Source organism: Heterodontus francisci, chromosome 32 (assembly GCF_036365525.1).
Source record: "Heterodontus francisci isolate sHetFra1 chromosome 32, sHetFra1.hap1, whole genome shotgun sequence".
In the NCBI taxonomy this organism is placed as follows: Eukaryota; Metazoa; Chordata; class Chondrichthyes; order Heterodontiformes; family Heterodontidae; genus Heterodontus; species Heterodontus francisci.
The window spans coordinates 53349385-53371926 of record NC_090402.1 but is presented as its reverse complement, the minus strand read 5'-3'; the positions used below and the strand labels follow the sequence as shown (position 1 = coordinate 53371926).

The window sequence follows — 22542 nt, the reverse complement described above, 5'->3', positions numbered from 1 at the left end:
ATGTTGTTTGGTGCGGTGTATCAGTCCACCTTTCGGGCAATGACCCTGAGCTCCAAGCACCCATTGAAGCAGGCAGACTGTGGCGGGACAGAACCTTATTGACCGGGGGCTGCCCGGTTTGAGGCGGGCGGTAGCTGTCCAGTGAGGTGCAATGACCTCTCCCACCGACAAAGGCAACCCGTGGCGCCCAGTTTCTACGCCAATTTATCTGGACTTATAACCCGTAACTGCTGCCTTCCGTGTTGTTTTAGTCGCTGTGAGGCAACTATGGAGTGACCTCTCCATGGCGCATGCCTGGGCAAATTTATGGAGGTTGAGAGTTGCCCAGTCGTCAAAACCCCCCTCTCGGCCTTTCTGGTGGGGTCCAAAGGAGTGCAGGACACGACGTTTGGCACCAGTATGGCTGCAGGAACTGCCGGAAACATGCCAAAGGTGACACATGACCGCCTACGGGGTTCCGCTCCATTTTCTGTTAGGGTTTACTCCCTTAGCCTTGGTCTCTCCCGAGACGCCCACAAGGCAGTGGGGTTGTTGGGGCCCCTACACAGGTGTAGGATGGTGCCGGTGGGAGGAGGGGATGCAAGGGGGAGGGGTAGAGGGAGGGGGTGGGGGGGGGTGCAGGGGAAGGGGGTGCGGGGTGAAGATGGTGCGAGGGGGGGGCGGGCTGGGACGGGGTTGTGAGGGGGTGAGCAAAGAAGTTGCATCATTCCAAGCAGAAGGGCCACCCGCGCATCAACACGAGCAGAATTTCTCACCCACAGCTGTTACAAAAATTTCTAAATTCACTTGTAACAGCCCTTCAAAACACTCCCACAGGGGATGCTGAGACCAAGTGGGCCCACATCAGAGACGCCATCTATGAGTCAGCTTTGACCACCTACGGCAAAAGTGCGAAGAGAAATGCAGACTGGTTTCAATCTCATAATGAAGAGCTGGAACCTGTCATAGCCGCTAAGCGCATTGCACTTTTGAACTACAAGAAAGCCCCCAGCGATTTAACATCCGCAGCACTTAAAGCAGCCAGAAGTACTGCACAAAGAACAGCTAGGCGTTGCGCAAACGACTACTGGCAACACCTATGCAGCCATATTCAGCTGGCCTCAGACACCGGAAACATCAGAGGAATGTATGATGGCATGAAGAGAGCTCTTGGGCCAACCATCAAGAAGATCACCCCCCTCAAATCTAAATCGGGGGACATAATCACTGACCAATGCAAACAGATGGACCGCTGGGTTGAGCACTACCTAGAACTGTACTCCAGGGAGAATGCTGTCACTGAGACTGCCCTCATTGCAGCCCAGCCTCTACCAGTCATGGATGAGCTGGACATACAGCCAACCAAATCGGAACTCAGTGATGCCATTGATTCCCTAGCCAGCGGAAAAGCCCCTGGGAAGGACAGCATTACCCCTGAAATAATCAAGAGTGCCAAGCCTGCTATACTCTCAGCACTACATGAACTGCTATGCCTGTGCTGGGACGAGGGAGCAGTACCCCAGGACATGCGCGATGCCAACATCATCACCCTCTATAAAAACAAAGGTGACCGCGGTGACTGCAACAACTACCGTGGAATCTCCCTGCTCAGCATAGTGGGGAAAGTCTTTGCTCGAGTCGCTCTGAACAGGCTCCAGAAGCTGGCCGAGCGCGTCTACCCTGAGGCACAGTGTGGCTTTCGTGCAGAGAGATCGACTATTGACATGCTGTTCTCCCTTCGTCAGATACAGGAGAAATGCCGTGAACAACAGATGCCCCTCTACATTGCTTTCATTGATCTCACCAAAGCCTTTGACCTCGTCAGCAGACGTGGTCTCTTCAGACTACTAGAAAAGATCGGATGTCCACCAAAGCTACTAAGTATCATCACCTCATTCCATGACAATATGAAAGGCACAATTCAACATGGTGGCTCCTCATCAGAGCCCTTTCCTATCCTGAGTGGTGTGAAACAGGGCTGTGTTCTCGCACCCACACTTTTTGGGATTTTCTTCTCCCTGCTGCTTTCACATGCGTTCAAATCCTCTGAAGAAGGAATTTTCCTCCACACAAGATCAGGGGGCAGGTTGTTCAACCTTGCCCGTCTAAGAGCGAAGTCCAAAGTACGGAAAGTCCTCATCAGAGAACTCCTCTTTGCTGACGATGCTGCTTTAACATCTCACACTGAAGAATGCCTGCAGAGTCTCATCGACAGGTTTGCGTCTGCCTGCAATGAATTTGGCCTAACCATCAGCCTCAAGAAAACGAACATCATGGGGCAGGATGTCAGAAATGCTCCATCCATCAATATTGGCGACCACGCTCTGGAAGTGGTTCAAGAGTTCACCTACCTAGGCTCATCTATCACCAGTAACCTGTCTCTAGATGCAGAAATCAACAAGCGCATGGGTAAGGCTTCCACTGCTATGTCCAGACTGGCCAAGAGAGTGTGGGAAAATGGCGCACTGACACGGAACACAAAAGTCCGAGTGTATCAGGCCTGTGTCCTCAGTACCTTGCTCTACGGCAGCGAGGCCTGGACAACGTATGCCAGCCAAGAGCGACGTCTCAATTCATTCCATCTTCGCTGCCTTCGGAGAATACTTGGCATCAGGTGGCAGGACTATATCTCCAACACAGAAGTCCTTGAAGCGGCCAACACCCCCAGCTTATACACACTACTGAGTCAGCGGCGCTTGAGATGGCTTGGCCATGTGAGCCGCATGGAAGATGGCAGGATCCCCAAAGACACATTGTACAGCGAGCTCGCCACTGGTATCAGACCCACCGGCCGTCCATGTCTCCGTTATAAAGACGTCTGCAAACGCGACATGAAATCGTGTGACATTGATCACAAGTCGTGGGAGTCAGTTGCCAGCATTCGCCAGAGCTGGCGGGCAGCCATAAAGACAGGGCTAAATTGTGGCGAGTCGAAGAGACTTAGTAGTTGGCAGGAAAAAAGACAGAGGCGCAAGGGGAGAGCCAACTGTGCAACAGCCCCAACAAACAAATTTCTCAGCAGCACCTGTGGAAGAGCCTGTCACTCCAGAATTGGCCTTTATAGCCACTCCAGGCGCTGCTTCACAAACCACTGACCACCTCCAGGCGCGTATCCATTGTCTCTCGAGATAAGGAGGCCCAAAAGAAAGAGTACCTTTTAGCTAACCCATAGGAAGCCTAACAAGAGAGGCGTAGTTTTGGACTTAATTTTAGCAAATGAGGCTGGCGGGTGGAAGGGGTATCAGTTGGGGAGCAATTTGGTGGATGTGATCATAATTCAGTTACATTTAGGATACTTATCGAAAAAGAATAAGATAGACCAGGAATAAAAATTTGCAATTGGGGACAAGCTAATTTTACTAAGCTGAGCGGTGATTTAGCTAAAGTGGACTGGAAACAACTATTTGAAGGTAAATCAGTGCCAAATCAGTGGGATTCATTTAAGGAAGATATAATGAGGGTTCAGAGCAAATATATTGCCTCAAAGAAAAAGGGTGGGACTAACAAATCCAGAGCCCCCTGAATGCCAAGGGGCTTAAAGGAGTGGATAAAGAAAAAAGGGAAGCTTATGACAGATAGCGAGGCCACAATACTGCAGAAAACCTAGAGGAGTATAAAAAGTGTAAGGGTGAAACTAAAAAGGAAATTAAGAAAGCGAAGAGATGGCATGAAAAAATATTGGCAAGTAAAATCAAGAAAAACCCAATTTTTTTTTTATACATACATAAAGAGCAAGAGGATAACGAAAGAAAAAGTGGGGCCTAATGGAAACATTAAGGGTAGCCTGTGTGTGGAGGTGGAGAACGTTGGTATGGTCCTTAATGAAAACTTAATGTCTGTTTTCACAAAACAGAGGGACAATACGGGCGGCACAGTGGCGCAGTGGTTAGCACCGCAGCCTCACAGCTCCAGCGACCCGGGTTCAATTCTAGCTACTGCCTGTGTGGAGTTTTCAAAGTCCTCCCTGTGTCTGCGTGGGTTTCCTCCGGGTGCTCCGGTTTCCTCCCACAAGCCAAAGACTTGCAGGTTGATAGGTAAATTGGCCATTAGCAATTGCCCCTAGTATAGGTAGGTGGTAGGGAAATATAGGGACAGGTGGGGATGTGGTAGGAATATGGAATTAGTGTAGGATTAGTATAAATGGGTGGTTGATGGTCGGCACAGACTCGGTGGGCCGAAGGGCCTGTTTCAGTGCTGTATCTCTAAACTAAACTGAACTAAACATTGCAATCAGGAAGGAGGAGTGTGAAATATTAGATGGTAAGAGGAAGTATTAACGGGTTTAACATCTTTGAAAGTGGATTATTCCCCAGGCCCGGATGAAATGTATCCTAGGCAGTTAAAGAAAGCAAGAGAAGAAATAGTGGAGGCTCTGACCATCATTTTCCAATCCTCTCTGGGTACAGGTGTGGTGCTAGAGGACCGGAAGACAGCTAACATTGTGCCATTGTTTAAAATGGGAGAAAGGGATAGACCGAATAATTTCAGGCCAGTCAGCCTAACTTCAGTGGTGGGAAAATTATTGGAAAAATTTCTGAGGGACTTGATAAATCTTTATTTAAAAAGACACAGATTAATCAAAGACAGTCAGCACAGACCTGCTAAGGGAATGTTGTGTCTGACTAACATGATTGACTTTTTTGAGGAGGTAGTAAGGAAAGTCAATGAGGGTTGTGTATTTGATGTAGTCTACATGGATTTTAGAAAGGCTTTGATGAGGTCCCACATGGCTGACTGGCCACAAAAGTAAAACCCATGGGATCCAAGGCAATGTATATTTTTATGGAAGAATATTTTTATGACTGGAAGACTGTTTCCAGGGCTGTTCAGCAGGGCTCAATACTTGGTCCCTTGTTTTTTTGTGATATATATCAATAATTTGGACTTGAATGTAGTAGATATGATTAAGAAGTTTGCAGATGATACAAAAATTGGTTGTGTAGTTGATGATGAAGAAGAAAGCTGTAGACTGCAGGAAGATATCAATGTCAGGTGGGCGGAACAGTGGCAAATGGAGTTCAATCTGGAGGAGTGTGAGGTAATGCATTTGGGAAGGCTAACAAGGCGAGGGAATACACAATAAATGGTATGTTACTGAAAAGTGTAGAGGAACAGAGGGACTTCGGAGTTCATGTCCACAGATCTCTGAAGGTGGCTGAACAGGTAGATAAGGCGGTGAAGACAGCATATGGAATAGTTGCCTTTATTCGCCGAGGCATAGAATATAAGAGCAGGGAGATTATGCTGGAACTGTATAAAACACTACTTCGGTCACAGCTGAAGTACAGCCTGTAGTCTGGGGTCACCACACTTTAGGAAAGATGTGATCGTACTAGAGAGGGTACAGAGGAGATTTACAAAGATGTTGTCTGGACTGGAGAATTTTACACTAAATGACAGGAGGTGTAATATCTGCCCTTTTACCTCCTCTCTCCTCACCATCCAAGGCCCCAAACACTCCTTTCAGGTGAAGCAGCGATTTACTTGTACTTCTTTCAATTTAGTATACTGTATTCACTGCTCACAATGTGGTCTCCTCTACACTGGGCAGACCAAACGTAGATTGGGTGATCGCTTTGCTGAACACCTCCGCTCAGTCCACAAGTATGACCCCGAGCTTCCATTTCAACACACCACCCTGCTCCCATGCCCACATCCCTGTCCTGGACCTGCTGCAGTGTTTCAGTGTGTGCCTGCCTTAAGCTTGGTTTTTCATGTTTGTGCTTTTGGACAGAGCTATTCATTATTCTGTCATTAACACTCTCTGCACTAATGCTTTGTCTTTCACCACACCGTTAGCACACTCCCTTTGCCTTTGCCCCATGACCTCCTTGTCAGTTAATCTCTCCTGCCCTCTAACCTTTCACACACCTTCCCTTTTGTTCTCTTTCCCCCCACCCCCGCTTTACTTGTTTAAAACTTATTACATTTCTAACCTTTGCCAGTTCTGATGAAAGGTCACCGACCTGAAATGTTAACTCTGCTTCTCTCTCCACAGATGATGCCAGACCTGCTGAGTATTTCCAGCACTTTTTGTTTTTCTTGGAGAAATTTAGTTATGAGAAAATATTGGATAGGCTGGGGTTATTTTCTTTGGAATGCAAGAGGCTGACTGGATACCTTACTGAAGTGTATAAAATTATGAGGGGTCTGGATAGAGTTTATAGGTAGGCCCTATTCCCCCCTTGGTAGAAGGTTTAGAGGGGATTCAAGAGGAAATATTTTCACCCAGAGGGTGGTGGATGTTGTGATATTGCTTTAATACTGATTAACATACCACTGAATATGTAATAGTTTAGTACACATCATCACAGGAAGTGATGCAAGTCAACATGTGATACATTAGTTGGAGCAGTGTTAGTCAGCAGGCAGCACGTGTATCGAAGAGCTCGCCTAGAATCCTGTGATTCTTCAATAACAAAACCCTTTGTTTAGTTTACCAATAATTGTTATAGAGTTTGGTATATTTGTGTTAAGAGTCAATAACATAATATGGTGGCAGCGATGTGGATGTGCACAGTGTGTTAGCAGTGATATTTGACATTGTGACAGTGAACACAAGTGCGATATCGTGGACAATGGGAGAAGCAATAATAGCCTGGTACAACACTGAAAACAGCTGGAAGAAGCACTGGTAGTGTGAATTGGGACAGGATTCGAAAATCACCCTCGAGAATCGGTACTCCGAGAGAGAGTAATAAAAAGGGAGTGTTCTAGCGGAATCAAGCTTAAAAAAAATTGATCTTCAATTGGGGCTGTGAGACTGCACCATCATCAAGTTTTCCCACCGAACAGAGCACCATGGGAGGAGTCTCTTCGTGCAGAGGCTGAAAGCTCATGCTGTAGTCACAGAGCTCAGGATGTGGTAGAGATCTAATGCTGCAGATGCAGTAGACCTACATTGTTTTTCCTTGAAGAAAATTCGTTAAAGGAAAAGTAGCTTCAGGAGAAAGCCCTGGCAAAAAGAATTCTTGTGAAGCAAGAAACATTGACACAATAACAACAAAATATCCAGCTATGAATTGGAAGGTTCTGGATGTCCTTCATGAATTCCAACTATTTCAACAGTGTATTGAGTTATGCTTTTTAAGATCTTGCAGTCGCGGAACCCAACAAGCAAGCATCGACAGTCTACTCAAAGATGGCAGAAAATACATTGCCATAGCTGGAGCATCAACAACCATAGATGAAGTAGCAAAGGCAACTCAAAAGGGCAAGGAATGTGGCAAGTGTGGTCTAATGCATCAGCCATGTAATTGTCCTGTAAGAAATGTGGTCTAAAGGGACACTGGGTAAGACTGTGTAGAAAATCTGGCAGTGAAGAAGTGGTCAGAAGCCACAGCTCAATAAAAAACAGACATCGCCTCGTGGCAAGAATAAAAAAAGAGTTCAGCAAGCATCATTTCAAGAACAGGCATGTCCAAGAGGTAGACAGAGACCTGGACAGCAACGAAAACACTGAAAGTGAACAAGCTTTCCAAACAGTTACAATCACACATGGATGCAATCACACAACTGGAAACTTTCACTACAGTTGAATTTATATATCTTAACAAAAGTGGCAAGCACAAGCTATGACTGAAGATAAATACTGGGGCAAGCACCAATATTTTACCACTGCGGATACTCAAAGACATGTACCTAGCAAAGTGGGAGTCTATGTTACAGTCAATAAGAGCTAACTCATTACATATAACGGTTCACCAATTTACTGCGTGGGAGTATTGTCATTGAAGTGCAGACATGGAAGTTTTGCATGGTCGCCACAAGTCTTCTATGTTGTTGGCACCAGTGGTCCAGAAGTAGCAGGATTATCAGCACGCAGTGAATTCCAGATCGTGACAATTCCTGAGATCAGTAAAATGCCAAAGCTAGATAATCAAGACAAGTGTGACCCTATTGAGTCTATTCAAGATTTGCAATTGAAATACCCGGATAAATCTGACACCGTGGACAGTTTTATTATTTTTTTTTTATTCATTCATGGGATGTGGGCGTCACTGGCTATGCCAGCATTTATTGCCCATCCCTAATTGCCCTTGTGAAGGTGGTGGTGAGCTGCCTTCTTAAACTGCTGCAGTCCATGTGAGGTAGGTACACCCACATTTTAGGAGATGATATTCTTCACTTGAAAGACGTTGCAGTTCCCTCCATAGATCCACCACTGAAGTGCAGTTTCCACATAAAGGACAAATTAAATGCCGAGCTTGACATGATGGAACAACAAGGCAACACTGATTGTTGTAGCTCTATTACCACTGTGATTAAGAAAGATGTTACATAAGAGTATGCTTGGATCCCAGAAGATGAAATCAAGCACTCAAGAAGTGTCCTCACATGATTCCCACTCGAGAGGAGTTCAACCCAAGACCTGCTAGAGCCAAGTTCTTCTCAAAGTTGGATGTGAAACATGAATATTGGTCTGTGCACCTTTCCAAGGAATCACAGGAACTAACCTCATCCAGAACATCATTTGGGAACTATTACTTTCTACGGTTACCATTTGGTCTGTCAGTGAGTCAGGACCTGTTCCAACAGCATGTAGATTGCATTACTGAGTGTGTTCCTGACTGTGTTTGCATTGTGGATGACATAGCGGTCATGGGAAGTACCAAGGAAGAGCAAGAAAAAAATCTTCATGTTCTGAAGGAGATGGCAAGAAGAGAAGGTCTTGTTTTTAGTAGCAAAACTTGTGATATCAATGTGAGCCATGTTAATTACTTCCGTTCAATCTATTCTGACACTGGATTACAACCAGATCCCAGTAAAGTTCAGGATGTACAATCAATGCCTACTCCTCAAGATAAAGATTTACAGAGGTGTTTACGTCTGTTTAACTTCTAAGCACCATATATTGCGTATTTCTCTGAGAAAGCATCATCACAGCGTGAATGTCTTAAGAAAGATACACCATCCTAGTGGCATGAAGATTATCATCACGCCTTCGATTCTTTAAAACTTCACTTTCTGCTGAAGCATGTTTACAATATTATGAGGAAAGAAACTACACTTGAAGTAAATGCTTCACAAAAGTGTCTCGGAGCATGTCTATTACTGGAAGGTAGACCAATTGCATTCAGTTCCAAAAGTTTGCCACTCACTCAGGTGAACTATTCAAATATAGAACGGGAAGCATTGGCATTAGTGTTCGGTATTACCAGATTCCATATGTGCCTATTTGGCAAACACTTTGTTCTCGAGACTGATCACAGGCCATTAACAATGATTTGGCAAAAACCACTAACTAACGCGCAATCTCGGAGTTTGTTAATCAAAGTATTGGGTTATGATTGCAAAGTCCAATATAAACCTGGAAAAGCTCATTGTTACGTCTGACACATTGAGCAGGCTACCCAATCCCAAGAAGATATAGGATATGCCATTTGATGTCCAAGTGGACGAAGTAGATGTGGAACTAGAAGATGTGCACAACATTGACCTAATGCGATTTGGACAGAATAAATGCGAAGAGCTCCAAAGTGAGACTTTCAGAGATTCTGTCCTCACGACATTATGGCAGCTCATCATCAGTGGATGGCCAGACACAATGCCATATCATGACGAATTACGGATATCAAGTGGAGTTATTTTCAAGGGCAGACAAGTATTGATACCAAAAATGCTTTGTCAAGACATCCTTATCCAACTACACCAAGGTCACATCCTCACTGAAAGATCATGACGATTTGCACGTGAGACAGTTTATTGGCCAGGGATCAATAACAACATAGAATAAGCAGTGAGAATATGCGATGCGTGTCAAGAACACCAGTCAAGTCAACACAGAAGGCCACTTCATTCTCATGATGTTCCATCACATTTTTTTTTATTCATTCATGGGATGTGGGCATCACTGGCCAGGCCAGCATTTATTGCCCATCCCTAATTGACCCTGAGAAGGTGGTGGTGAGCTGCCTTCCTGAACCGCTGCAGTCCATGTGGGGTAGGTACACCCACAGTGCTGTTAGGAAGGGAGTTCCAGGATTTTAACTCAGCGACAGTGAAGGAACGACGATATAGTTCCAAGTCAGGATGGTGTGCGATTTGGAAGGGAACTTGCAGGTGGTGGTGTTCCCATGCATTTGCTGCCCTTGTCCTTCTAGTTGGTAGTGGTCACGGGTTTGGAGGGTGCTGTCTAAGGAGCCTCGGTGCGTTGCTGCAGTGCATCTTGTAGATGGTACACACTGCTGCCACTGTGCGTTGGTGGTGGAGGGAGTGAATGCTCGTGAATGCGGTACCTATCAAGCGGGCTGCTTTGTCCTTGATGGTGTTGAGCTTCTTGAGTGTTGGTGGAGCTGCATCCATCCAGGCAAGTGGAAAGTATTCCATCACACTCCTGACTTGTGCCTTGTAGATGGTGGACATGCTTTGGGGAGTCAGGAGGTGAATTACTTGCTGCAGGATTCCTCGCCTCTGACCTGCTCTTGTAGCCACAGTATTTATATGGTTAATCCAGTTCAATTTCTGGTCAATGGTAACCCCTTGGATGTTAGTAGTGGGGGATTCAGCAATCGTAATGTCATTGAATGTCAAAGGGAGATGGTTAGATTCTCTTGTTGGAGATGGTCATTGCCTGGCACTTGTGTGGCACGAATGTTACTTGCCACTTATCAGCCCAAGCCTGGATATTGTCCAGATCTTGCTGCATTTCTACACGGACTGCTTCAGTATCTGAGGAGTCATGTGTAAATACTGTTCACATTTATCCTACTTCACTATGTAGCTAACTTATATCTTATGTAATTTTCTATTTAAGGAAAGGGGATGTTGTGATATTGCTTTAATTACTTTAATACTGATTACTGAATATGTAAATAGTTTAGTACACATCATCACAGGAAGTGATGCAAGTTAACATGTGATGCGGTAGTTGGACCTGTGTTAGTCAGCTGCTACCGCTCTGTGACATCCATCATCCAACTATACCTAGGTCGACCCCTTTTTCTACTGCCCTCCACTTTTCTCTCCGGAAGAGATATTTTGAGCTCTGATCAAATGGCCGAAATACTGACCAAAATACGTCACAGAGCGGTAGCAGACAAGCAACAGTGGATGTGTGAGGATGGCACAAGATCGATGAGTGTGACATACCATGACACAGATCTCCTGATAGGAGTAGCTACAAGCAGTAGTAGCAGGTGTTTTGTAATGGTGAATGGACTGCCAAATGAGACAGGGTGTGTGTAACAGGAGAATGGACTGTGACACAAAAAGTGAAAGGATATTAGGGGCATATACTGACCTTTTCTTTTCTAGGTGTCACTTTTTAGAGTTATTTTTGCTCTTGCAATTTCAAGCACCTCTTCATTTGTCTTATGGTCTATATAAGGAATTTTATACATATATCTTAGCATCGACATTTCAAAGGCCTTTACTTTCTTCCACAGATCTTTACTAATTGTCCAAAACACCAGTCTCATTAAATAGTCCATTTTCCCATTACACAGCTCCAGTCCCATTCCAGTCATTGCCTCATTACACACTCCATTACCCTGTTACACAGATTTTGGCTCACTATATAGTCCATTCCCTGATATGCAGACAGTGCCATCATACAGTTCTTTCTCCCTCTTACCCAGTCCTTGCTCTATTACACTGTTCAATCGCTATTGCACAAACCCTACCCCATTACAGCCCTCCATGCCCCATGACAAAATGTCTAACACATTATACTTTCCAAATCTGAATTCCACAGCATTTGCGTCATTAATATTTAATTCCCCATTAGGGGACATAGATTGAAAGTGTTGGGTGAAAGATGCAGGGGGAATATGAGGAGGCACTTTTTTTACAAAGCAGTTGGTAATGACCTGGAACTCACTGCCCACAAGGGTGGTGGCAGCGGAGATGATCAATGACTTTAAAAAAAAAATTTTCTTAGAGATACAGCACTGAAACAGGCCCTTCGGCCCACCGAGTCTGTGCCGACCAACAACCACCCATTTATACTAACCCTACAGTAATCCCATATTCCCTACCACCTACCTACACTAGGGGCAATTTACAATGGCCAATTTACCCATCGCCTGCAAGTCTTTGGCGGTGGGAGGAAACCAGAGCACCCGGCAAAAACCCACGCGGTCACAGGGAGAACTTGCAAACTCCACGCAGGCAGTACCCAGAATTGAACCCGGGTCGCTGGAGCTGTGAGGCTGCGGTGCTAACCACTGCGCCACTGTGCTTCAAGAGGAAGTTGTATGACCACCTGAGAGAAATAGACTTGCAGGGGATCGAACCAGGGATTGGGACTGACTGCATAGCTCCGTGAAGAGTAGGCATGGACTCGATGGGCCAGATGGCCTCCTTCTGTGCCATAAATGACGCTATGACTCTATTACACAACCCCTGTGTAGTGCAGTGTAGAGGTGACTCCACCTTTAAGAAACTGTACCTTTAAGAGACCAGGCCACTGATGTAACTGATGACATCATCAGACATATATAAGGAGGAGACACCAGTTTGAGAGACACACTCCTCACATGGCTTTACAGAGAGTAGACACACAGACCAAAGAGAGAAAAGACCCAGCTCTGAGATCATGCAATGTAGATAAGTAAGGCAATAAATAGTGTTTACATTCAATCCAAATATAAAGCCTGTTATTATCATTTAATGAAGACTTAAGAACACGGCACAACACTACACCCTGTTCTGTTACACGCCAATTCTTCTGTTTCATAGCTGCGTCAAATTAAACTGTCCATACTGCTGTTCTCTGTTATACAGCCCATTGCTATCTTGCACAGAACCAGTCCCAATACACAGTCAATTATCATGTTACACAGCCCTTTTCCCATTATACCTTTCTCCATTAAATAGCACACGTCCCATTAGACAATCCATTTCCCCATCACACACAACATGTCCCATTCAACAGTCCATTTCCCATTACACTGCACCCCCGCACATTATCCCATTACTCAGTCCATTCCCTCATTACGCAGGTCCTGCGAGGTTATACGCTCCATTTCCCTATTATACAGCTGTTAAACTCCAGAAAGCTTTCTTTGGAAGGATGATGCCGGAGCCTATCTTTACACAGTTTCACATTTATTGTACAGAATAAAAGGATTATAAGCATGTAGCTCCTCACGCAAACCCTCCTCCAGTCTCAGTAAATGTCTCCTTATAAGTGCTCAAGTAAAACCCCAAATAACACTCTCCACCTGCATATAATTAAACAATTGATACACAATTAACAGATTAACAATAGCCACTGTTCCATTAGAAAATCCATCCTCTTTACACAGCAGTGGTGCCATTATGCAGTCCTCTGCCACACAGTTCCCCCATCACAAAGTCCCTGCCCCATTATATATTCCGTTCCCCCATTAAACAAACCCAGTTTCATTACACAGTCCAATCCCCTCTTACCCAAAACCAGCCACATTACACAAGCCCGACAGCATTACACAACCCCAGTATCAGTTTCAAGCTGCCTTTTGAATGCCCGAAGTTGGTTCCAGAGCTTGGATATTTCCCATTACCCATGATCTGATGTGAACACAGTGCTCAAGGTGCAGCTTGAACAGACTTGGTAATGTAACTCAGTGTTCTGTGTGCTTTGTTGATTGCTGCTGTCTTTTAATGCAGAACGTCAGTGATGAGTCTGTGATTACTTTCAGATCTTTGCAGCAGTTCCCTCCACACAATTCATTATGTAAATATTTCACCACATCTTTTCATGCAGTGTAAGTAAGGGGATGACTAAAGGGACAGTTTTGCAATCCATTTAGTTTGGGTGTTGCATCAGTCCAATATTCTCTCCTGCTGCAATTTCCCGAGGAATGACTCTGTTGAGATTGGAGCTGCAGTAATTCAGTAATTAAAAGCCCAATAACCCACCAGATAGCAACCAAAACATCAAACCCTTATCATATCCTTTCTATCCAGTTATCAGGAGAGTTGGGTAAATATTAATTGGGAAGCTGATATGGTTTGATTAGTGCTTCCAAGTACACAGCTAGCTCAATACTTTGACCAGTGAGAATCAGTATAAAGATTGACTGCCCTGTGAAGAATTTACAGCACACATCTCTACTGTCCACAGTGAGGTAATAGCAATGCATTACCTTGGTTCAGGTATATAGAACTGGAACTCCATTGTGTCAGTGCATAATCTCAAGCCAATGCTGTGAGTAAGGGTGTTGTTATAGCAAATATCTAACATTTCTGAAAAAGAGGTATATCCACACTGTGAAGGAATGAGTTAGTCCACGAAAGCTAATAGTGTGTGTAAGAGTGTCAAATCTACAGTTAGGCAAAAGTAAATAACAATAAGTGCTGGTGTGTTTCCCAAGTGTAGATACTTAACCAGAAGGCAACCATGTCTTGGAGAGTTGGATAGTTAGAGTGATCGAGTATTGGCAAATACAATACTTAGCAAGCGTGAGAGAGGGAAAGTTTGACAGTTCGTGAGACAGAGACCTCGTTGTAGGTGTGAGAGAGTTGGACAGTTAGTGCGCAAGAGGGTTAGACAGTGCGCGGGAGAGTTGGACGGTTAGTGCGTGGGAGAGTTGGACAGTTAGTGCGTGGGAGAGTTGGACAGTTAGTGTGCAAGAGGGTTAGACAGTTAGTGTGCGGGAGAGTTGGACAGTTAGTGTGCGGGAGAGTTGGACAATTAGTGTGTGGGAGAGTTGGACAGTTAGTGTGCGGGAGAGTTGGACAATTAGTGTGTGGGAGAGTTGGACAGTTAGTGTGCGGGAGAGTTGGACAGTTAGTGTGTGGGAGAGTTGGACAGTTAGTGTGCGGGAGAGTTGGACAATTAGTGTGTGGGAGAGTTGGACAGTTAGTGCGCGGGAGAGTTGGACAGTTAGTGCGTGGGAGAGTTTGACAGTTAGCAGGCGGGAGCGTTGGACAGTTAGTGTGTGGAAGAGTTGGACAGTTAGCAAGCGGGAGAGTTGGACAGTTAGTGTGTGGAAGAGTTGGACAGTTAGCGTGCGGGAGAGTTGGACAGTTAATGTGTGGGAGAGTTGGACAGTTAGCAGGCGGGAGAGTTGGACAGTTAGTGTGTGGAAGAGTTGGACAGTTAGCAGGCGGGAGAGTTGGACAGTTAATGTGTGGGAGAGTTGGACAGTTAGCAGGCGGGAGAGTTGGACAGTTAATGTGTGGGAGAGTTGGACAGTTAGCAGGAGGGAGAGTTGGACAGTTAATGTGTGGGAGAGTTGGACAGTTAGCAGGCGGGAGAGTTGGACAGTTAGTGCGCGGGAGGGTTGGACAGTTAGTGTGGTGGAGAGTTGGACAGTTAGTGCGCGGGAGAGTTGGACAGTTAGTGTGCGGGAGAGTTGGACAGTTAGTGCGCGGGAGAGTTGGACAGTTAGTGTGGTGGAGAGTTGGACAGTTAGTGCGCGGGAGAGTTGGACAGTTAGTGTGCGGGAGAGTTGGACAGTTAGTGTGTGGCAGAGTTGGACAGTTAGTGCGCGGGAGAGTTGGACAGTTAGCAGGCGGGAGAGTTGGACAGTTAGTGTGTGGGAGAGTTGGACAGTTAGTGCGCGGGAGAGTTGGACAGTTAGTGTGTGGCAGAGTTGGACAGTTAGTGTGCGGGAGAGTTGGACAGTTAGTGTGTGGCAGAGTTGGACAGTTAGTGCGCGGGAGAGTTGGACAGTTAGTGTGTGGCAGAGTTGGACAGTTAGTGCGCGGGAGAGTTGGACAGTTAGCAGGCGGGAGAGTTGGACAGTTAGTGTGTGGGAGAGTTGGACAGTTAGTGTGTGGCAGAGTTGGACAGTTAGTGCGCGGGAGAGTTGGACAGTTAGCAGGCGGGAGAGTTGGACAGTTAGTGTGTGGGAGAGTTGGACAGTTAGTGCGCGGGAGAGTTGGACAGTTAGCAGGCGGGAGAGTTGGACAGATAGTGCGCGGGAGGGTTGGACAGTTAGTGCGCGGGAGAGTTGGACAGTTAGTGCGCGGGAGGGTTGGACAGTTAGTGTGTGGCAGAGTTGGACAGTAGTGCGCAGGAGAGTTGGACAGTTAGTGTGTGGGAGAGTTGGACAGTTAGTGTGTGGGAGAGTTGGACAGTTAGTGCGCGGGAGAGTTGGACAGATAGTGTGTGGGAGAGTTGGACAGTTAGTGTGTGGGAGAGTTGGACAGTTAGGGTGCGGGAGAGTTGGACAGTTAGCAGGCGGGAGAGTTGGACAGTTAGTGTGTGGGAGAGTTGGACAGTTAGGGTGCGGGAGAGTTGGACAGTTAGCAGGCGGGAGAGTTGGACAGTTAGTGTGTGGGAGAGTTGGACAGTTAGTGCGCGGGAGAGTTGGACAGTTAGTGTGTGGGAGAGTTGGACAGTTAGGGTGCGGGAGAGTTGGACAGTTAGTGCGTGGGAGAGTTGGACAGTTAGTGTGTGGGAGAGTTGGACAGTTAGGGTGCGGGAGAGTTGGACAGTTAGCAGGCGGGAGAGTTGGACAGTTAGTGTGTGGGAGAGTTGGACAGTTAGTGCGCGGGAGAGTTGGACAGTTAGTGTGTGGGAGAGTTGGACAGTTAGTGCGCGGGAGAGTTGGACAGTTAGTGCGTGGGAGAGTTGGACAGTTAGTGCGCGGGAGAGTTGGACAGTTAGTGTGTGGGAGAGTTGGACAGTTAGTGCGCGGGAGAGTTGGACAGTTAGTGCGTGGGAGAGTTGGACAGTTAGTGTGTGGGAGAGTTGGACAGTTAGTGCGCGGGAGGGTTGGACAGTTAGTGCGCGGGAGAGTTGGACAGTTAGTGCGTGGGAGAGTTGGACAGTTAGTGTGTGGGAGAGTTGGACAGTTAGTGTGTGGGAGAGTTGGACAGTTAGTGTGTGGGAGAGTTGGACAGTTAGTGTGTGGGAGAGTTGGACAGTTAGTGCGCGGGAGAGTTGGACAGATAGTGTGTGGGAGAGTTGGACAGTTAGTGTGTGGGAGAGTTGGACAGTTAGGGTGCGGGAGAGTTGGACAGATAGTGTGTGGGAGAGTTGGACAGTTAGTGTGTGGGAGAGTTGGACAGTTAGTGTGTGGGAGAGTTGGACAGTTAGTGCGCGGGAGAGTTGGACAGATAGTGTATGGGAGAGTTGGACAGTTAGTGTGTGGGAGAGTTGGACAGTTAGTGCGCGGGAGGGTTGGACAGTTAGTGCGCGGGAGAGTTGGACAGTTAGTGCGTGGGAGAGTTGGACAGTTAGTGTGTGGGAGAGTTGGACAGTTAGTGCGCGGGAGAGTTGGACAGTTAGTGCGTGGGAGAGTTGGACAGTTAGTGTGTGGGAGAGTTGGACAGTTAGTGCGTGGGAGAGTTGGACAGTTAGTGTGTGGGAGAGTTGGACAGTTAGTGTGTGGGAGAGTTGGACAGTTAGTGTGTGGCAGAGTTGGACAGTTAGTGTGTGGGAGAGTTGGACAGTTAGTGTGTGGGAGAGTTGGACAGTTAGTGCGCGGGAGAGTTGGACAGATAGTGTGTGGGAGAGTTGGACAGTTAGTGTGTGGGAGAGTTGGACAGTTAGTGTGTGGGAGAGTTGGACAGTTAGTGTGCGGGAGAGTTGGACAGTTAGTGTGTGGCAGAGTTGGACAGTTAGTGTCCAACGTTCCTCGGACTGCTACTCTCGCCGCATCCTGAGTTCCACACTCAGTGCTATGCGCCACCACATGCACACACTGGACCTCTCTCTCCAGCAGCACCGTCTCACCTTATATCAAAGCTGTTCTGCTCCGCAGTTTTATCTCATCTTACGTCTCATCCGACGCATTAACAAAAAACTTTTTTTCTTCCTTTCAGGTGTTAAGGAACGCAAGCTCCAGCAGCTTTTGGGGACTAATTCCCCTCCAGATCCTCCTTCCGCTTCACTTCCCTCTGACCCCACCCCTTCTGATCTGACCCCTTGCTGTGTATTCACTATACCCTCTGACCTCCCCCTCTCTGATGCTGAGCGTTCTGTACTCAGCAAAGGTCTCAGTTTTATCCCCTTACGCCCCCACCTCAATGAATTTTGTGCTCGGCATGACGTTGAGCTCTTCTTCCGTCGCCTCCGCCTCCGGGCTCACTTCTTCGACCAGGAGTCCTCCCCCCGACCAGCAGACCCATTCACCCGCCTCCAGCATTCTCCCTCTACCTGGACCCCTCCCCCTGGCCTCTTACCCGCTCTTGATCTCTTCATTGAAAACTGTCGGCGAGACATTGGTCGTCTCAATTTCTCTGCCCCCCTCACTCACTCTAACCTGTCCCCCTCTGAACTTGAGGCACTCCGTTCTCTCAGGTCTAACCCCGACATGGTCATCAAACCTGCAGACAAGGGTGGTGCTGTTGTCGGATGGCGTACCGACCTCTACCTTGCAGAAGCTCAACGCCAACTCACAGACACCTCTTCCTACCTCCCTCTGGACCATGACCCCACCACCGAACATCAAGCCACCGTCCAAAGGACTGTCACTGACCTCATCTCCTCTGGAGATCTTCCCTCTACGGCTTCCAACCTCATAGTCCCACAACCCCGGACAGCCCGCTTCTACCTCCTTCCCAAAATCCACAAACGGGACTGTCCCGGCAGACCCATTGTGTCAGCCTGCTCCTGCCCCACTGAACTTATTTCTTCTTATCTAGACTCTATCTTTTCTCCGCTGGTCCAGTCTCTTCCCACCTACATCCGTGACTCTTCTGACGCCCTACGTCATTTTGACAATTTCCAGTTTCCTGGTCCCATCCGCCTCCTCTTCACTATGGACGTCCAATCGCTCTACACCTCCATCCCCCACCAGGATGGTTTGAGGGCTCTCCGCTTCTTCGTGGAACGGAGGCCCAACCAGTCCCCATCCACCGCCACCCTCCTCCGCCTGGCTGAACTTGTTCTCACATTGAACAACTTCTCCTTCAACTCCATGCACTTCCTTCAAGTAAAAGGTGTCGCTGTGGGTACCCGCATGGGTCCTAGTTATGCCTGTCTTTTTGTGGGATATGTCGAGCATTCTTTGTTCCAGTCCTACTCAGGCCCCCTCCCCCAACTCTTTTTCCGGTACATTGATGACTGTATCGGTGCCGTTTCCTGCTCCCGCACCGAACAAGAAAACTTTATCAACTTTGCTTCCAATTTCCACCCTTCTCTCACCTTTACATGATCCATCTCTGACACTTCCCTTCCCTTCCTCGACTTCTCTGTCTCCATCTCTGGGGATAGGTTGTCCACCAATATCCATTATAAGCCCACCGACTCCCACAGCTACCTCGACTACACTTCTTCACACCCTACCTCCTGTAAGGACTCCATTCCATTCTCCCAGTTTCTCCGTCTCCGACGCATCTGCTCTGATGATGCTACCTTCCATGACGGTGCTTCTGATATGACCTCCTTTTTCCTCAACCGAGGATTTCCCCCCACTGTGGTTGACAGGGCCCTCAACCGTGTCCGACCCATTCCCCGCACCTCTACCCTCACCCCTTCCCCTCCCTCCCAGAACCGTGACAGGGTTCCCCTTTGTCCTCACTTTTCATCCCACCAGCCTCCATATCCAAAGGATCATCCTCCGCCATTTTCGCCACCTCCAGCGTGATGCCACTACCAGTCGCATCTTCCCCTCCCTTCCCCTGTCAGCATTCCGAAGGGATCGTTCCCTCCGCGACACCCTGGTCCACTCCTCCATTACCCCCACCACCACGTCCCCGTCCCAGGGCACCTTCCCCTGCAATCGCAGGAGGTGTAATACCTGCCCATTTACCTCCTCTCTCCTCACTATCCCAGGCCCCAAACGCTCCTTTCAGGTGAAGCAGCGATTTACTTGTACTTCTTTCAATGTAGTATACTGTATTCGCTGCTCACAGTGTGGTCTCCTCTACATTGGGGAGAACAAGCGCAGACTGGGTGACCGCATTGCGGAACATCTCCGCTCAGTCCGCAAGCAGGACCCTGAGCTTCCGGTTGCTTGCCATTTCAACACTCCCCCCTGCTCTCATGCTCACATCTCTGTCCTGGGATTGCTGCAGTGTTCCAGTGAACATCAACGCAAGCTCAAGGAACAGCATCTCATCTACCGATTAGGCACACTACAGCCTGCCGGACTGAACATTGAGTTCAATAATTTCAGAGCATGACAGCCCCCATTTTACTTTCATTTTTAGTTATTTTTTCTTCCTTTTTTTTTACATTCCTTTTTACATTTTTTACAATTTTTTTTGCATTTATTTCATTTCATCTTAGTTTGTTCAGTTTGCTTACCCACTGTTTTTTTCAGGTTGTTTTTCTTCAGGTTTGCACTTGCTGCTGTTCAATATTCAGTGTATTTACTCCTAATCTGTACTAATGCTGTCTTTCAACACACCATTAACATATTGTTTGCCTTTGCTCCGTAACCTTTTGGTCAGCTATGTGGCCTGGTCCAATCTGCACCTTCTCCTTTGTTATCTCTTGCCCCACCCCCACCTCACTTGTTTATAATCTGTGACTTTTCTAATATTTGTCAGTTCCAAAGAAGGGTCACTGACCCGAAACGTTAACTCTGCTTCTCTTTCCACAGATGCTGCCAGACCTGCTGAGTGACTCCAGCATTTCTTGTTTTTGTTTCAGATTTCCAGCATCCGCAGTATTTTGCTTTTATTTTAGTGTGTGGGAGAGTTGGACAGTTAGTGTGTGGCAGAGTTGGACAGTTAGTGACGCGGGAGCGTTGGACAGTTAGTATGTGGCAGAGTTGGACAGTTAGTGTGTGGGAGAGTTGGACAGTTAGTGTGCGGGAGAGTTGGACAGTTAGTGCGCGGGAGGGTTGGACAGTTAGCAGGCGGGAGAGTTGGACAGTTGGTGCGTGGGAGAGATGGACAGTTAGCAGGCGGGAGAGTTGGACAGTTAGTGTGTGGGAGAGTTGGACAGTTCGTGCGCGGGAGAGTTGGACAGTTAGTGTGTGGGAGAGTTGGACAGTTAATGTGTGGGAGAGCTGGACAGTTAATGTGTGGGAGAGCTGGACAGTTAATGTGGTGGAGAGTTGGACAGTTAATGTGCGGGAGAGTTGGACAGTTAATGTGCGGGAGAGTTGGACAGTTAATGTGTGGGAGAGCTGGACAGTTAATGTGTGGGAGAGCTGGACAGTTAATGTGGTGGAGAGTTGGACAGTTAATGTGCGGGAGAGTTGGACAGTTAATGTGTGGGAGAGCTGGACAGTTAGTGCGCGGGAGAGCTGGACAGTTAATGTGTGAGAGAGTTGGACAGTTAGCAGGCGGGACAGTTGGACAGTTAGTGCGCGGGAGAGTTGGACAGTTAATGTGTGAGAGAGTTGGACAGTTAGCAGGCGGGAGAGTTGGACAGTTAGTGTGTGGGAGAGTTGGACAGTTAGCGCGCGGGAGAGTTGGACAGTTAGCTCACGGGAGAGTTGGACAGTTAATGTGCGGGAGAGTTGGACAGTTAGATCGCGGGAGAGTTGGACAGTTAGTTCGCGGGAGAGTTGGACAGTTAGCGCGCAGGAGAGTTGGACAGTTAGATCGCGGGATAGTTGGACAGTTAGCGCGCGGGAGAGTTGGACAGTTAATGTGCGGGAGAGTTGGACAGTTAATGTGTGGGAGAGCTGGACAGTTAATGTGTGGGAGAGTTGGACAGTTAGCGCGCGGGAGAGTTGGACAGTTAATGTGCGGGAGAGTTGGACAGTTAATGTGTGGGAGAGCTGGACAGTTAATGTGTGGGAGAGTTGGACAGTTAATGTGTGAGAGAGTTGGACAGTTAGCAGGCGGGACAGTTGGACAGTTAGTGTGTGGGAGAGTTGGACAGTTAATGTGTGAGAGAGTTGGACAGTTAATGTGTGAGAGAGTTGGACAGTTAGCAGGCGGGACAGTTGGACAGTTAGTGCGCGGGAGAGTTGGACAGTTAATGTGTGGGAGAGTTGGACAGTTAGTGTGTGGGAGAGTTGGACAGTTAGCGCGCGGGAGAGTTGGACAGTTAATGTGTGGGAGAGTTGGACAGTTAGTGTGTGGGAGAGTTGGACAGTTAGCGCGCGGGAGAGTTGGACAGTTAATGTGTGGGAGAGTTGGACAGTTAGTGTGTGGGAGAGTTGGACAGTTAGCGCGCGGGAGAGTTGGACAGTTAGTGCGCGGGAGAGTTGGACAGTTAATGTGTGGGAGAGTTGGACAGTTAGTGTGTGGGAGAGTTGGACAGTTAGCGCGCGGGAGAGTTGGACAGTTAATGTGTGGGAGAGTTGGACAGTTAGTGTGTGGGAGAGTTGGACAGTTAGCGCGCGGGAGAGTTGGACAGTTAGCAGGCGGGAGAGTTGGACAGTTAGTGTGTGGGAGAGTTGGACAGTTAGCTCACGGGAGACTTGGACAGTTAGCTCACGGGAGAGTTGGACAGTTAATGTGCGGGAGAGTTGGACAGTTAGATCGCGGGAGAGTTGGACAGTTAGCGCGCAGGAGAGTTGGACAGTTAGATCGCGGGATAGTTGGACAGTTAGCGCACGGGAGAGTTGGACAGTTAGCGCGCGGGAGAGTTGGACAGTTAGCGCGCGGGAGAGTTGGACAGTTAATGTGCGGGAGAGTTGGACAGTTAATGTGTGGGAGAGCTGGACAGTTAATGTGTGGGAGAGTTGGACAGTTAGCGCGCGGGAGAGTTGGACAGTTAATGTGCGGGAGAGTTGGACAGTTAATGTGTGGGAGAGCTGGACAGTTAATGTGTGG

At 47.6% G+C, this 22542-nt stretch overlaps 1 protein-coding gene across 1 annotated transcript in view; it reads left to right on the top strand.

Annotated features, from left to right (window-relative positions):
- The first annotated feature begins 9355 nt into the window (after positions 1-9355).
- LOC137347480 (sodium-dependent phosphate transport protein 2C-like) overlaps positions 9356-22542 on the top strand; it is a 180049-nt gene continuing 166862 nt past the window's right edge. Inside the window, exons 1-2 of the mRNA XM_068011926.1 lie at positions 9356-9583; positions 13573-13670. Coding sequence (XP_067868027.1) covers positions 9356-9583; positions 13573-13670 — 326 coding nt within the window. The remainder of the gene's footprint in view (positions 9584-13572; positions 13671-22542) is intronic.